This window comes from Dipodomys spectabilis, unplaced genomic scaffold, assembly GCF_019054845.1.
Source record: "Dipodomys spectabilis isolate Male_0828 unplaced genomic scaffold, ASM1905484v1 ptg000069l, whole genome shotgun sequence".
Lineage (NCBI taxonomy): Eukaryota > Metazoa > Chordata > Mammalia > Rodentia > Heteromyidae > Dipodomys > Dipodomys spectabilis.
This window is the reverse complement of record NW_024870746.1, coordinates 4125535-4142408: the sequence shown is the minus strand read 5'-3', so window position 1 is coordinate 4142408 and position 16874 is coordinate 4125535. Positions and strand designations below refer to the sequence as shown.

The window sequence follows — 16874 nt, the reverse complement described above, 5'->3', positions numbered from 1 at the left end:
AGTACACCAGGGTTACAAGTCTTGTCACCCAGAGCTGGCATATAATTCAATTATGAATTGGAGGAGAATAAACTATGCTAATTTTAAAAATTCTACAATCTTTCAGTATCTAGGAATACAGATAGCAAGAAAATGTTTGGAAGCTCAGTTGTTAGGGTATACAAAAAGGTGATGTCTAGTAATGACATCAGAGTCCAGGTCTCACATCTAAGAGAAAGACAGAAGAGTATGGTGTCATCAAAGATGCTTAAACTAGAGAGAAAAAAGAGCAATTTGGGGATCTAGGTTAAAGGCCCCAGGAGAAATTGCTGAAAAGGAGATAGATGTGCTCGTAACGTTGTTTATTGGACTGGAAGATGTATGTAATTGTCAAGTTTAAAGTTTTAGGATGAACAAAGAAAATTTTCCTTCTTGAGAAGGTGAAGCCTTCTAAACTTAGGGTGTAAAGAGCTTTCACACACATTGTGTGTTTCACATCTCTTTTCCTGTGTTCACGTGTGTCCTGCTCCAGTGCCCTCTCCACTTCTTCAGATTAAAATATCTCCCTTCCGCCTCAGATTCAAAAGCTTTTTTTTTTAATAAATCAGCTTCTTGGGTATAGTTGCCATTCACTGCAGTGAATCCATTGTAAGTCTACAAGCATAATGAAGGTTGACAAACACACTAATGTAAGTGCAGTCACAGTCACAGTCAAGAATATTTCTATCATCACAACATGGTTTTTGTTATGTGTTTACCCTTTCCTAGCCGCCCAATCCTCCCAGAGTGTGCAACCATTTATTTTTTCTGCTATTTTTATTGGATTTGTCTTTTGTAAGGTTTCCCATAAATTAAAAGATTTGACATTTATTATCCTTTCTCTCTCTCTGTTTCTTTCTTTCTTTTTTTCTTTCTTTCTCTTTTTTCTTTCTTTTGTGTATCTGTGTGTTTTACTAAGGATTGAAATCAGGGCTTTTTTTTTTTTTTTTTGGTCTTGGGGCCTGAACTCTGGGCCTAGGCACTGTCCCTCAGCTCTTCAGCTCAAGGCTAGCACTCTACCACTTGAGCCACAGCGCCACTTCCGGCTTTTTTCTTATGTGGTGCTGAGGAATTGAACCCAGGGCCTCATGCATGCAGGGCAAGCGTTCTACCACTCAGCCACCTTCCCAGCCCCGAGAGCTTTGTATTCTTGCTTGGTTTATTCACTCAAGGCTGCAGTTTGCCACTTGAGCTACACCTCTACTTTCAGTTTTTTGGTAGTTAATTGGAGATAAGAATCTCACAGACTGTTTTGCTCAGGCTGGCTTCAAATCTCGATCCTCAGATCTCAGCCTGCTCATATGAGTTCCCTGATAACCACCCAATAGAGAATCTGCCTTTGGTCTGCAGCTCCAAGTCAAATGTTATGGTACCCTAGGGCCAACTCTGTTTCAGTATCAATTATTTTCTCATCACTGAAGCACTTTGATTTCCACACGTGTGGAATTGACTAGATTATATCACCAAGACCAGACTTTCTCTCTAAACTTTTCATGAACGTGTCTGCACAGAGGTTTAATACATATCAAACTCAACATGTCCAAACTGTTTCTCTTCTTCAAACCCATTCCCTGTGGGAGACTCAGCACAGGCTAGGAAATTTGCTGTGCTGAGGAAAGGATAGAAATCCATCCATGTGCTAAAATGGGCACTTACATCATACTTTGGAGATAATGCAGATGTGGGTTCCAAACCAGAGCCATAGAGAAAATACACAATAAAGCAAGTCATATTAAGGTTTTGGCTTCCTAGTGTATGCTAAAATTATACATAAATTATACTGTAATTTATTAAATATAATATCACAGTGTCTTAAAAAATTCATGCATCTTAGCTGGGCACCGGTGGCTCACGCCTGTAATCCTAGCTGCTCAGGAGGCTGAGATCTGAGGATCATAGTTCAAAGCCAGCCGGGGCAGGAAAGTCTGTGAGACTCTTATCTGCAATACATCACCAGAAAACCGGAAGTAGTGCTGTGGCTCAAGCGGTAGAGCGCTCGCCTTGAGCTGAAGAGTGCAGGGATAGCGCCCAGGCCCAGAGTTCAAGCCCCATGACCAACAACAACAACAACAAAAATCATGCATCTTTATAAAAGAATGCTGTATTGCTAAAAAGAAAAAAATGTGAAAAAAATCAAGTATGAGCTATTGGAAAAATGATGCCCAAACTCAATACTGTGTTGTTACAAGCATTAAATGTGCAAAATACACAGTATCTATGAAGCATAGTAAGACAGAATGTAATAAAGAAACCTTTGCTTGTATGAAATGGTTGGAGATTAAGGTCTGGTGGTTGATGCCTGTAATCTCAGGTACTTGAGAGACAAAAGACTGAGAGGATTGAAGTTTTAAGGCCAACCAAGGCAAAAAAGTACAAAAATGTCCATCTCAAAACTGGCCATGGTGTCAAGTGTCTGTAATTCCAACAGAAAAGAGTTGGGACATGGTTCAAGTGGTAAAGTGGCAAGGCCCTGTGTTCAAATTCAAGTTCCTCAAAACAACAATAACAATAAACAAACAACCAAAAAAAAGAGAGACTAAGTAGGACTCAGTTGTGTGTATCCTTCTAAGTTTATGTTTGACTTATGTGTAACAGGAAACTCTGTAAAAGATTTAAGCAAGGTTGTATGCAACCTGATTTAAGTGACATAGTAAAGCCATTGAGAGGGACTGGAAGTTGACCAAGTAGCAAAGTTGAAGACTGCCTTTCCAACTGAAGACATGGACTAGCTGTCATTGTTGAGAGACTTGTCTTCTACTGCCCATTTTCATGGGATCTTTAACAGATCTATGTTTTAATGTAGAGATGATGAACTTTAAATGGCACCTTGTAGAACAGCTGGAACGAAGGCTATTCAAGAACAGTATCTTGAAGTGATGCCTTTATTACAGACCCTAGTCCTCATGTTTTTAGATCCATATATATTTGGTTTCTTAAATGCAGTGACAATTTACACATCATTAACAACTGTGCTTATCCAGTCAGCCTTGACAAAGATGGACGGATTATAAGTTTGTTCATTTAAAATAAGTAAACTGGTTGGGGTTGTTTTGGTTGGAGGCAATTCTGTGAAATTATATATTAGACAACATAAATCAATCTACAGTATAACTAGCATCAACTTAGCCCAGAATCTAAAATTGCCAATTGTTACAATTAAATTCCAATTCTCTCCTTAGTATCAATCTGACTCACCTGAGATTTACAGTCTTCAAAGTCTCTATTGATAAAAGGAAAACACTTTGCTTGGCATGAAACTCAACCGCTCTGCCTCTCGGCTGACCTTGCCTCAGAAATAATATATTTTAACCAGATGAAGTAAAATGCATTTATGTGATTCCTTTTTTGAATTCCAACCATGTTGTCAGGGATGGTAAACAAAGATATTTTATTGGAAAAAGCCAGAAGATGAAATGTCTTTTCTTCCCTCAGTGTTAATAGAAGGTCTATGGGCTAGCTATGTGCTAGCTTTCCACTGCTATCACAAACCTGAGAAAATCAATTTAAAGAAGGAAAGAGTCCTTGTAGCTCAGTTTCAGGGTTTCAGTGCATGGTTACTTGGTTCTATTTCTGAGCACCATGAAAAGGAGCTGGTGGTACATACAGCAAAGCTGTCTACTTCATGGCGACCAGGAAGCAAGGGAAGAGAGAGGAAGAGAACAAAATATACCCTTCAAGGGCACGCCGTTAATTATCTACTTTCTCCAGTGAGGCCCCACTCCTAAAGTTTCCATTATTTCCCAACAGTCCACTGAGGTATGAATCCACCAATGAATTAATCCATTCATGAGGTCAGATGCTTCATGATCCAATCATCCCTAAAAAGCTCTCCCTCTGAACACTGCTCAAACATATGAGTTTAGGGGAGACATTTAAGATTAAAACTATGACAGGGTAGTACTATGGGACACTGCTCTGCTACTAAAAGCATTCCTCTTTCACCAAGAAATCGCATAGTAGTATTATGATCACCTGAAACTTGAGAAGAAGAGTTCAAGAAGACTGCTTCCCCTCAAGTTCCAAATCAATTGTCTTCCTGCCTTCTCTCTCAGATAATGTTTTTGTGGTTTTATTCCTTTAATGTTATTGTACACACCTATCTCCCACTAGTTACAGTGGCCATCTATGGGCTGTGGTAGATTGGAAAGAGACGGGAAAGGCCAGATTCTGCAGTTCATATCTTGAGGTGATGGGCTTGCCTGGTTCTGGGATCGAGGCACAGCACAGCATTAAGACTCTGGAGCAGTGGCTAAAGTCTGAGGCCCAGCATGGCCAGTAGGATAATCAGGGCCCAGGAGACCAGCAGGGAACACACAGGGCCATTAAGAGCCAAGTCACGCAGCAGGAAAAACAATGCAGGGTACTACTCTGTAAAGAGAAGAGGAAAATGAAGTAAGGATGAGGATCAACTTGGAATAAATGATTTCATTCAAGCTAAACTAGTTAAGGAAGTAAATTGGGGCTTAGAACAGGACAAAAAGAAACTGTCACTTCAGAATCTAGGGCAATACCCCAGAGTCATATGCAACTAGGTCCCATGTGAGTCAATGACCAGTACAGTAATTTCCCAGTAGCCACAGAAAATTGGTTCCAGGATTCCCAAGGAAACCAGAATCTACAGGTGTTCCTTCCCTTATGTAAATCTGTGTTATAAAAATGTGCATTTAGCCGAGCATATCCTCCAGTGTATTTTAAAATCTTCTCTAGATTACTTATAATAGCTACGGAAATGCAAATGCTGTGTAAATACTTGTTATGCTGTACTGTTAAAGGAATGATGATAGGAAGAGAGGTCTGTGTATATTCAGTTCAGATGTAAGTTTTCTTCAACTACATATTTGCAGTCTGTGGCTGGTTGAAGCCATGAATACAGACCTGTGGAAAGGTCTTTGAAGCAAACATGACAGGTGTCTAAGATTACACACCTTCAAAAAAGCAGCAGTGGGATTGGAACCCTGGTGTATTTTTCACTCAATCTAACCATTTCTGGGCATTAACTGTTTCCCCACATTCCTTGGTACAGAACGATTCTTTTTCTTTATGTTTGACAGTGCTGAAGTTTGAACCCAAGGCTTCATGCTTGATAGGCAAGTGCTCTATCACTTGGGCAGCACCCCCAGTCCTTTGCTTGCTTTAGTTATTTTTCAGGTAGTCTTCTGTTTATGTCCATAGCCAGCCTCGGACTGTGATCCTTCTAACTACAGCCTCCTACATAGCTGGTATTACTGACACATGCTACCATACTCAACTTGTTGATTGAGATGAGGAGGAGTCACCAACTCCTTTTTTATTTGCCCAAGTTGGCCTTGATCCTTGTGATCCTCCTGAACTTCTGCCTCCTGAGTGGCTGAGATTACAGGTGTGAATCACCACACCCAGGGTTCTTACCTAGTTCCAGAGAAAGTTAGTTAACTAGGAGATTTGCACAGCCAGCTTTCAACCCTAGTTCTATAACTGGGCTCCAGCTCTGTGGCTCTTGAATCTGCCTTTCCTTCAACGTCTATACTTAGACCATGAACTTTTCTTTCACTGAAGAAGCCTGTGTTTCTGAGCTAGTATCCTGTTCTCTCTGATCAGGTTCTCTTGCACAGTCTCAGAGAATCCCTTGACGTAATTCCACACACACTGGAAATAAAGTCTTGGTTGTGACAACAAATAGAACAAAGTGGAACCATCTTCCACGGTTCAAACTTAGTGTTTAAGACTGTGTGGCCTAGGAGAACTAACCCTGGCTTGGGAGTAAAGATTGATCATTTTAGTTCTTCATTATGATTTAATGTTTGTCTCCTTTGTTTATTTATCTGTCTTTGGAGAGGGGAAGCCACAGAAATGGAGGGACAAAAAGTGAACAAATACAATGGTGGTACACAGTAGAGACTATGCTGAAGGCAATTTTGATGATTTTAGAAGGTTTTTTGTGTTTTCTCTCTCTCTTCATGTTTAATATAAAGGTGCTGAGCAAATCATTTTCCAATCTTCTCTTCTAGTCAATAACTGTGTGCTTGTTGCAATATCCCTGTACTCCTCCCATATACCCACTTCCCAAGAAAACAACTCATTCTTGGGATCCCCAAGAATGCCCCAGTCCTATCCCTGGAAGAATTCATGGACAAGTGGCGACTACAGGCAGCTTTGTAGTCCTGGTAGAGCTCCTTTATCTCCCTAGTCTAGCCCTGTCACTCTTCTCCCTCCACGACCCTCCATGCCATCCTTGTGAACTCACCTATAGAACTCACCCGAGCAAAACAAAGGAGGAGGCTGCAATGCTTGATAAGAAATGTACTCACTATCTTGCCCATGGAATTGTAACCCCTCTGTACAGTATTTTCACAATAAAAAAAAACTCACCCGAGCAGATCACTGCCACATCTTCCTTGTGGGTACAGTCATGGTACCCCCAAAACCTGTGCTGGCACTGCTCCAAAGACTGCTCTTCCCCTGAGCAACGAACATCATCAAGCCAGATGCGACCCACCCCAGGGCCATAGCTTTTCCGGGCTTTGCTGGATGGAGAGAGGGACTGTCCACATCCAAGTTGCTTGCAAACCATTTGGTCCTCCTTCTCTCCCCAGCCATCATCGCAGACTGAGCCCCACACACCCTTGTGCAGCACCTCCAGTCTCCCGGAGCAGTGGTTGTCTCCTCCTACTAGCCTCAGTTCAAAACCATCTGTAGGGTGGAGAAGGAAGTTGGAGGTTAGAGAGGAGATAGGGGAACAATAAGATTATCTACATCCTCACCAAATCCCATAAGCACATTTGAAACATTCCAGGTGTTTAGTTGTCCTGGTGCTTGAACTCAGGGCCTTGCACTCTTGCTTGGCTTTTTTACTAAAGGTAGACATCTTCCCACTTGAGCCATATCTTCACTCTGGCTTTCTGCTAGATAATTGGAGATAGGAGTCTCATGGACCGTTCTACCAGAGCTGGCTTTGAATCTCAAGCCTCAGATCTCAGCCACCTGAGTAGCTAGGATTACAGAGGTGAGCCACCAGTGCCCAGCCTTCTGCATGCATTTCTGTGACTGCAGATTGTTCTCTAGGCCTCCTCAGATGCCTTCTTTAAACCAAGATCTTCTTACTTCCCCATCTAACTTTATATATTTAACATTTATAAATGACTTTCTAATTTTTTTTATTTTTATTTTTTATTTTTTTGTTGGTCGTGGGCTTGAACCCTGGGCCTGGGCGCTGTCCCTCAGCTCTTCAGCTCAAGGCGAGCGCTCTACCACTTGAGCTACAGCGCCACTTCCGGTTTTCTGGTGGTTTATTGGAGATAGGAGTCTCACGGTCTCTCCTGCCCGGGCTGGCTTTGAACCGCGATCCTCAGATCTCAGCCTCCTGAGTAGCTAGGATTACAGGCGTGAGCCATCAACGCCCAGCCTTTCTAATTTTTTAAAGGAAAAAACTCAACATACATGGAATAGCATGCCCAGTCTCTATAATATAGAATTCCATAGAACAACAGTTTATATTAATGTAATGCATAGTGTTTTGAGAGCATTTTCTTATCCAAAGACGATTACTACTATCATCTCCATTGACAATCCATGCAATTCTCTACAATGGGGGCATGCACGGGTCTGGTTGTATTGTTGGAATGGGATTCCATGTAGCCCCCTCTGTGGATGAACCCAGTTTCTGGATGTGTAGGCATTGCCTCCCTTACCTTCACATTCCACCCAGGCATCCTCATCATGGGTGCAGTTGTTCTTTTCCCAAAGCCCCAAACGGCAATCTTGAAGGGCTGCTTCTTGCCCTGAGCATGCTATCTGGCTCGTCCAGATGGGTCCTTGGCCGCGAGAAGCCTTGTTGCACTGTCTTCGGGTTAGTAGGGCCCTCCCACATCCCAGCTGCCGGCACACCACCTTCGCAGCCCGGAGGTTCCAGCCTGTGTTGCACACTGTGTTCCACTGTCCCTGGTGCCACACCTCCACTCGCCCCTCGCACCGCCTACGGCCGCTGGACAGCCGCACACTCTCTGGAGTTGGAGAGAAGAAAGGGGGAAATACCTGTTTCTTTCTTGCACATACATGGTCTTTTCAGAAAAGAGGCCCCAGTGTACCTATGGCTCAGTTCTTAGTGTTTAGTATTGTGTTAAGTAAGAGGGCTAATCACTGCCTGATGGATGGTTTCTGTGACAATGGTTGTGACTCAATAAAGTGAATGTGATTTCTCAGTCCCAGGCCAAATCATGATGATTCTGTAGCATTTAAAAAATTTCAAATTATTTTCCCATTCTACTTCTCAGGAGACAGAGGCCATATTGGTTTAATAAAGGTTAATATAAAAGATCAAAACCTTCTTGATTCAACATTAGCATGAATCATGAATATTCCATATTCATGCTCTTAGCCTCCACCTTTCTAGGAAGCAAGAATGAGACTTTAGCATAGGGGGAAAGATGACAGTTTCTCTGGTAGGGCAACAAAGAAGGAGATATAGATTAACCTTTCAGCCAAATCATGGTCTAAAGGAAGAGAAAGGATACACAGGGAGAGAGTATTAGTACATAAAGAATAAATATATATAAGAAAGTAAAGGCGTGTATGTCTATGTATGTATCCATCCATCTAAATGTCAATCATCTGTCTGTGTTGTGTTGAGTTCCCATCAGCATCTGTCTTCCCAACTAGGTGGCAGACTTCTTGAGAATCAGAACAATTACAGAAGTACATATCATGCCTCATAAGCTCATATCTTCCCCATAACTTTACCCAATGGTGTGCAGGATACCATTCAACAAGTTCCATGGCTGTTGGCTCTGTATATAATTGCATCTTTGTAAATAAGAAAGGGAAAAAAAAGATTGGCATATGGCTTGAATCTAAGAGAAAAATATGAACTCAGCCAAGCAGAAGTAACAATTCTAGGAATGGATATTGTCTCCAGAGATCACAGCTGAGAATGTGGGAGATGTGAGAGACTAGGGTCCAGTGATTCCAGGTGTGAAAGTCCATGGCAGAGATCAAGATGAACAAGAGTGACCACGTGGGGTACGGAGAGTGGGGTAATAGTCCTTGAGTCTGCTGTACTTACTCTCACACGATGCTCCAGCCTCTTCGGTACGTGAGCAATCAAAAACATCCTCTTCCAGCTTACATTGAGCCAGTGTATCTTCTGTCCCCTTGCAATCCACGCTCTGGATAAGGACACTTGGCACAATTTCTGTTGACGGCTTATATTGGAAACCGCTGGAACTTCTCTTGGCTTCTCCACAGCTCAGCTGCCGGCACACCACAGTCACTTCCTCCATCCCCCAGCCATCATCGCACACGGTGCCCCACTGGCCCTTCCATTCCACCTCCACCCGCCCTTCACAGCGGTGGGGACCTCCCACCAGCCGCACTCCAGATGGAAATTCTGCAAAGAGACGGGATGTTAGCTGGTGGCTTGAGAGGGGTGCAAAGGGTACTTAGGGATGGACAGTCAGTCTGGGAGCCTTCCAACCCTTAACAGAAGGTGTGGAGAGTTGGGGGACTATAAAGGAGAGTTCAGAGGAATAAGAAAGGAGAGGAACTTCAAGACTTCCTATCTGAGTCCTGATTCTATTATATCCTCAATTGTATCTTACCGAGAAGCTACACTTCAAGACGCTAAGACATGACTGCTTACCTTTTCAGGTTAAATATTCAAGCGAAGAGGCTGGTTGAAAATTCAGAAGAGTGTTTAGATTTTCTAGTTGTCAGAATCAGGAGCTATTCAGAGGATCACATCCCTGTCAGTATTTCACAGATAAGAAAAATGGGCCTCAGAGAGGAGATGAATGGCCCTGTGGCCATACTGTTCAGATTGGATCCAATAGGCTAGGACAAAAGTGTAAGGATGATATCTGTTGTTTTCTTCCTTTTCATGGTTCTCTCTCTCTCTCTCTTTCTCTCTCTCTCTCTCTCTCTCTCTCTCTCTCTCACACACACACACACACACACACACACAGTCCATGTTAGCCACATTGAGGTTATATGTAGATTGAGCTGAACAATTTCTCTCCTCTCTCTCTCTCTTTCTCCTCTCTCTCTCTCCCCCTCCTCCTTCCCTTGCTTTTCCTCTTTCTCTTCCTCATCCTTCTCCTCCTCCTCTTCCTGTTCCTCCTTCTTCTTTCTTCTTCTTCCCCCCTCTCCTACCCACCCTTCTAACTCAGAAGAAATAACAAAGAACACTCATCAGCAAGGGAAGAGTCAGAGCTTTATAGTTTCAGAACTTCGGTGTTTTGCTTAGAGGATTAAAAAGCCAAAGAGTCACCACAAAACCTCCAGATAAGCCCGGTACTGTTGGCTCACATCAGTAATCCTAGCTACTCAGGAGGCTGATATGTGAGGATGGCCGTTCCAAGCTAGGCTGCTCAGGACAGTCTGTACAACATTTATATCCAATTAATCACAAAAGAATCCAGAAGTTTCAGTGTGACTCAAGTCCTAGAGGATTAGCCTTGAGCAAAAAGAGCTCAGCAACAGTGCATAGCCCAGAGTTGGAGCCCCAGATATTGTCAAAACAAAACAAAACAAAACAAAAAACCTCCAGATAAGTTCTGAGGAACCAGTGACTTCATTCTGTTTCATGACTAGAACTCTAGGTATGTGAAAGACCAACAGAAATTGTCTCCCTTCCACCAACACACAGAGTTAGAGCAGAAAAGGCCATGTAGAGAAACCCAAGAAGAACCCATCAGATGACAAATGTTGACACATTTTGCTTTCCAGGTATTATTTGCAATCTCAGAGAACCATGATGAATGAGATAGGACAGATAGGATAGATAGGATTTCTACCCTTGAAGAGTTTGTATTTGGTGGCTTGAGACAATCCTACCAAGTTGACTACAACCTCAAAGCAGTAGAGGAGAGGGAATGAATCTTTCACATCTCTATGCAGTGGCAGAGTTAGCTGGGAGAGGTCAAGTTTTCCTGGTGTACCAGGAAGCACCATATCTTTAGTGTTGGTCTGTGACCTATTAGAATATGAACAGCCTAATAGAAGCCTACATAATTACCTGCTACACGATATGACCCCGGAGGGCCACATTTCCTACTGTCTGCCTTGTCTCAACTTCACACAAATTTCCCAGAATCAGCTTAGAATCAACCTTAACATAGTGGTTCAGTGAGAAAATTCTGATCTGGCTGAGAAGTTTAGTTTGAATTATTCTTTTTTGTTTCCTTTTCCTCCTTAATGTTTAGGTGAGGAATGGGGTGCTAATATGAGGAATGGAAACTACAGCTAGAAATTAAAATTCAATAATAAAAATAGCTCAGTGCAGGGGGGGGAGACGCTGGGGGGGGGCACGCGGAGATGGGAAGGGATGGGAAGGGGAAACAAAGGAGGAGGCAACAATGCTAGATAAGAAATGTACTTCACCAAGAACGAAGAGACAAACGGTACATGGTCTCCCTGATAAGTGGATGCTAAATCCAAAATGTTAGGTGATACGACAAAACTAACAGGACTTAAGAAACAAAGAACTCCCGCTCATCTGGTTGAACCACTACTAAATATCCCCATGCTGCTGATCACAAATATGGTATATAACATGTGAACACTGTTATATATTACAGACTGTGATAGACAATTTGCTCCAGGAAAGTTAGAATGAACTTGTGACTTTGAAATTATGTAATCACTTAATCACAATCAAAAAAAAAAAAAAAGAACCTCGGGGAAGGGAGGGAGGGAGGGGATGGTAGAGGGAAAACAATGGAGGGGGTAACAATGTTCAAGAGGAAGTGTACTCATTACCTCACTCATGTAACTGTAACCCTCTGTATAGTATCTTTACAATAAAAAAAAAAAGAAAGAAATGTACTTCATTTCCTTGCCCATGTAAATTGGAACCCCTCTGTACGGTATTTTCACAATAAAAAAATTTTTAAAAAGAGGTCCACAAAGGTGCCTAAAATAAGGTTATATCTTACTTTGGATGCTGGTTGAACCTCTTGGACCATGGAAGAATAACCACTGACAGAATAACCACTCTAAGCCTATCTTTGTTCTAGAGATGGAAATCTAGCTACACAAGACTTATAAGATGGGTGGAAACCCAAAATGGAAGGTCTGAGGGCTTGTTTCGAACCACAGTTTCTATTTATGACCTAGGAAACTTCATACTATTCTTCTGTCTTCTAAATATCCTCTTGGGAACAACAACCACAAATAAATAAATAAATAAGCCTTACCTAAGAATCCAGGTCTGATGCCAATAGCTGGGGGAGAGAAAAAAAGGAAGGATGATCATATAAGATAGGGACACAAAGGTTTTATCTTTGTTGCTGTTGTTTTTAATGTACTTTTAATGTACTATGTGATTTTTTTTGTTTCTTTTGTATAGTCTTCCCAACCAACTTTACAACTTTGTGGGGGGAGGGAGGAGTTGGGGAGGTGGGGCGAGAAGGGATGGTAGGGGAAAAACAAAGAAAGGGGTAACAATGCTCAATAGTAAATGTACTCATTATCTTACTCATGTACCTATAATATACATATATATATATATATATGCATAGTTGTTGTTGTTGTTGGTCATAGGGCTTGAACTCTGGGCCTGGGTGCTGTCCCTCAGCTCTTCAGCTCCAAGCTAGCTCTCTACCACTTGAGCCACAGCACCACTTCCGGCTTTTTTCTGCTTAAGTGGTATTGAGGAATTGAACTCAAGGCCTCATGCATGCAAGGCAAGCACTCTACCACTGAGCCAACTTCCCAGTCCTAAAAAATATATTTTTTTAAAAGGAAGGGAGTAAGGTCACCAAACCAGGCTTTGTTTAAAGAATACAACTCTGTCTTAATTCTTGCCAATTTTTTGTGATAGAGCACCTCCAAGTTCAATTCTATGGTCACTTCTGGGATGGTCAAGCTCAAAAGACACTGAATACAGCTATTCCTTTTACATACAATGGTGGCTCAACCCCAGACACTGATAGATTTGATTTTCCATTTATTGAGTTAGACTGCTTTGATTTGGTGGGGTAGGGTTAGAAGGCAGCTTCTTGGTTCAACAGGAAAGGTTCTGGAAGCTCCTGAGAAGCTGTACTGGTGGTGGGGAAGGCAATGGTACCATGTGGGGAAGGGAGAGCAGACCGTCAAAGGCAAGTGCAGAATTGCCCAGCCTCTAGAGTTACCAGCACAGTTTGGGAACATTGAGGTGTTCCCCCATGGGAATCTATGTATGGAACTTTGTTCCCTTGACAAGGCCACCACATGGCCTGAAAAAAATCTATATATACTATTTTGGATCCTGGCTGAACCTCTTGGGCCACAGAAGCAGAATAAATACCCTATACCCATCCAGGTTCTGGAGATGAGTTACATAAGACTTCAAAGATCAGGATGAAAACCAGAATGGAGGTTTGGGGAACTGTTTTGAACCATAGTTCCTGGCCCAGGAGCCTGAGCCTCCAGTCCATCTGCCCATTAAGCTCTTTCCTTATGCTGTAAGCAGTCCTGAGCCCTGCAACCTTAAGTAATCCCTGGGGCCAAGATATTTTCAACTACATAACTGGCCTACCGCTCTTATAAGAGTCTTCTGAAAGATCAAGCATATTTTTTCATTGTTGTTTTATTTTTGTTTATTGTTTGAACTGGGACTTAATCTCTGGACCTGGGCTTTGTCCCTTATCTTTTAGGCTCCAGGATGGTGCTCTACCACTTGAGCCAAAACTGTACTTTTTCAGCTTTTTTTCTTTTGCTGCTTAATTGGAAACAAGGATCTCACAGCTTTGTCATTTTCAGCTTTGAACCATGATCTTCAATCTCAGCCTCCCAGTAGCTAAGATTATAGGCGTGAGTCACAGGTGCCTGACAAGAGCAAATTATCTTTGGACCTCCCTCCTGCCTAGAGCTTTTCAGACAGATCCAACTATTTTAGTGATTAACCCTAGAATCATTGCTTTTTTTTTTTTTGGTAGGAACTATCTCCATATAATTTCTTATTAGCACTGTGTCATTAATTTTCAGAATATGGCCACTTTCAGGCTGAGTGATGCCTGTCTGTGACTGTCTAAAACTGGAGACAATAGTATAGTATAGTAACTTGTTGCATAACCTCCCACACAAAACCCGGGTACCTGAAAAGGAAAGAGAATGTACCAAGCCTCCTCTACATGTACAGAAGTGACAGAGGCAGTGAATGACTTGTGGCATTTTGGCTGGGGGATAATACAGGTGGCTTGTATTGGAAAGACTTAATGAAGACAATAGGATCGCAAGAAGGCCATGGGACTGCATGGGAGACAGCACACCCAAGAGATGAGGGGCTAGCTATGGGGAATGGGAGCAATGGGTCATCAAGACAACAAAAAATTGATGCGATTGATTGGGGTACAGGTTTAGCAGATATTAGTTATCTTATAAAAAGGCTATTTGTTGTCTTATGAAAAGGTTTTCAAAATCTTTTTTTTTGGGGGGGGGGGGCGCTGGAAAGGTGGCTCAGTGGTAGAGTGCTTGCCTTGCATGCCTGAGGCCCTGGGTTCAATTCCCCATACCACATAAGCCAAAAGAAAAAAGCCGGAAGTGGAGCTGTAGCTCAAGTGGTAGAGCACTAGCCTTGAGCTGAAGAGCTGAGGGACAGTGCCCAGGCCCAGAGTTCAGACCCCACGACCGGACCCAAAAAACAAACAACAACAAAAAACCCAACTTTTTTTTTTGGTCGTGGGGCCTTAACCAGAGCCTAGGCGCTGTCCCTCAGCTCTTCAGCTCAAGGCTAGTACTGTACCACTTGAGCCACAGCACTACTTCTGGCTTTTTCTGCTTATTTGGTGCTGAGGAATAGAATCCAGGACCTCATACATGCAAGGCAAGCACTCTACCACTGAGCCACCTTCCCAGCTCTCAAAAACTTTTAAGAAACATAATATTACCTCCACTTCAGAGATTACAGAACAAGATTGAGAGAAGTATATAGTCATCTAAAAAATTTAAGCAATTAAGGCATCAGAGAACCAGGACAAAATCCAGGTCTCTGTGGCTCCCAAATTCCATTTTCTAAATTAATCTCTAAAACTAATCTAGGTAATTAAAAAACTAGAGAAAATTAGAGGAACATTATGTGAAACATGTCTCAGAGGAAACCAAACAAAATGACCAATGTAAAACAATCAATTCTACTTTCTTTCCTTGCTCTACTGGCTGCTACCCAAAATCCATTCATTTGTCTTCTTATTAATAGTCCATCTAAGTGAAATTATGGAAAAGGGGAATTGGATAAACTGTATAAATCTGACAGCGTACTAGAAAAAATAGAAAAAATTTTGACAATCAAAGTGTATTATAAATTAAATGTGAATTAGTGGGCTTTATGAGGATTTAGAATGATTGCCAGATGTAAAAAAAAAACAAAAACAAAAACAAAAAAAACAAAAAAAAGTGGGAGAAAGGGAGTCATTCTTGAAAAATATCTGAATTTGTCTAGGAAGAAAATTGTCCCAATCAAATTTCCAAACAACTCTGAGGCCTAAACCAACAGAAGACGATACTCACCAAGAATCAAGTAGAGCAGCAGAGCCATGACTCAGGCAGCCAATGAAGATAAGCTAGAGCATAAAGCTAGAAGCTGGCCTCAGGCAGCAATGTTTCGTTCAGAGCTACAACTGTGTTAAGAGGAGGAAGAAAGGCGGGGTCCTGTGTGTAACAGAAACATTATCAAATGACCAGAAGCCAGTGGCTCCAGAAGGCAGAACAGATAGAGCTGAACCTGCTGAATCTAGCATGTTCTAGAGGAAGGAAGAGAGGTGGCTGAGATTGACAGAGAGATGCTGAAAACAAAATTAGAGTAAAAGAGAAAGCTGTCAGGAGTTCCTTCTGCTGAAAGCCTAACTTCTCCCATCTCTGCTTCAGCCCCTTCACTACAGAAACAAGGAACCAGTTCCCAGGAGGAAAGACAGGTACCCTCTCTCATTAGATCTGACAATGCTCAGACAATGCTCAGCCACTAGGGATGGTTTCTTCGGGGAAGTAGGCCAAGTTGAACTACTTTACTTCAGAAAGAAGTACATAGACTATGGGGGTTAGAGATCACAGAATAAATTCAGTGATCCCCTTGGAACCAGTTAGGATATTAACCTATGGATAGGCCAATATTGACACCAGAACCATGGTATGTCAGTCTCTGCCCAGAGGACAGCCTTGTCCACCTTCCAATCAGCTTTCCAAGTGCTCAGCAGAGGGACCAGTATGTAGTTTTGCTCTTCTTCTATACTTTTGCTGGGTATGGCCATTTTTGGAAAGCTGATTGGCAACAGGTCCTGGTGGTGATGTACATCCTTATCAGCAAATTCAGGTGAACCTTAGGTCTAAGGTATAATGGACGGAGATTGAGTATCAAATCCTCAGTATTCTCAGGTCCCTCTGCCTCGCTGTATTCATAAGTACAGCTGTGCTTCAAGAGCTACTCAACCTTCAATTAGTCAAGCATCTGACTGCATATACTAACACAATGCCTGTTCTTTCAACCAGGCTGATTTTTCTTCTGCAGTGGAACATCTTAGCTTCTTTGTTATATGCAGGATATCTAGCACAAAACTCGGTTTGCTGTAAGCATTCATTTTTATTTTGCTTACAATATATTCTTTTTCATTGCTGTTATAAAGGTGATGTACAGAAGGGTTACAGTTACATAAATCAGTTAATGAGTACACTTCTTTTTGAACAGTGTCACCTCTTCTCTCACTTTTTCTGTTTTTCTTTCCATCCCCCACCCCACAAGTAGTATAGTTCACTTCAAACATGGTGCCTAGTGTACATGACTGCTGCATTTGTTTACCCTTTGCCCCACCAAACAGAAACCTTCATACAAGACAAAAGGTACAGATACAAAAACCAATGAAAAGGAGGGGAAAGAACATAAAGTAAGGTAACAAAAACCCTCCATTTCTTGG

General features: G+C 42.1%; 1 protein-coding gene across 2 annotated transcripts; it reads right to left on the bottom strand.

Moving 5' to 3' along the window:
• Window positions 1-2886: 2886 nt before the first annotated feature.
• Cd5l (CD5 molecule like) lies at window positions 2887-15608 on the bottom strand. Of its 2 annotated transcripts, none has more exons than XM_042681824.1 (6): window positions 15478-15607; window positions 12186-12212; window positions 9056-9379; window positions 7686-7997; window positions 6343-6687; window positions 2887-4362 (listed from the first exon to the last, which is right to left on the bottom strand). In XM_042681824.1, the coding sequence occupies exons 1-6, from the start codon at window positions 15503-15505 to the stop codon at window positions 4268-4270; spliced, it is 1131 nt and encodes a 376-aa protein (XP_042537758.1). In that variant the 5' UTR covers window positions 15506-15607; the 3' UTR covers window positions 2887-4267. The 2 variants fall into 2 exon arrangements, with proteins under 2 accessions (XP_042537758.1, XP_042537759.1); XM_042681825.1 differs by having other exon boundaries at window positions 4272-4386; window positions 6367-6687; window positions 15478-15608.
• Window positions 15609-16874: the final 1266 nt, after the last annotated feature.

Bases quoted from the DNA above. Each gene is read 5' to 3' on its own strand.
- Cd5l (XM_042681824.1), bottom strand. From the start codon at position 15,505: ATGGCTCTGCTGCTCTACTTGATTCTTG. The intron at 12,213-15,477 runs GTGAGTATCGTC...TCTCTCCCCCAG, and splicing joins GCTGCTCTACTTGATTCTTG to CTATTGGCATCAGACCTGGA. The intron at 7,998-9,055 runs GTAAGTACAGCA...CTCCAACTCCAG, and splicing joins GGCTGGAGCATCGTGTGAGA to AGAGTGTGCGGCTGTCCAGC.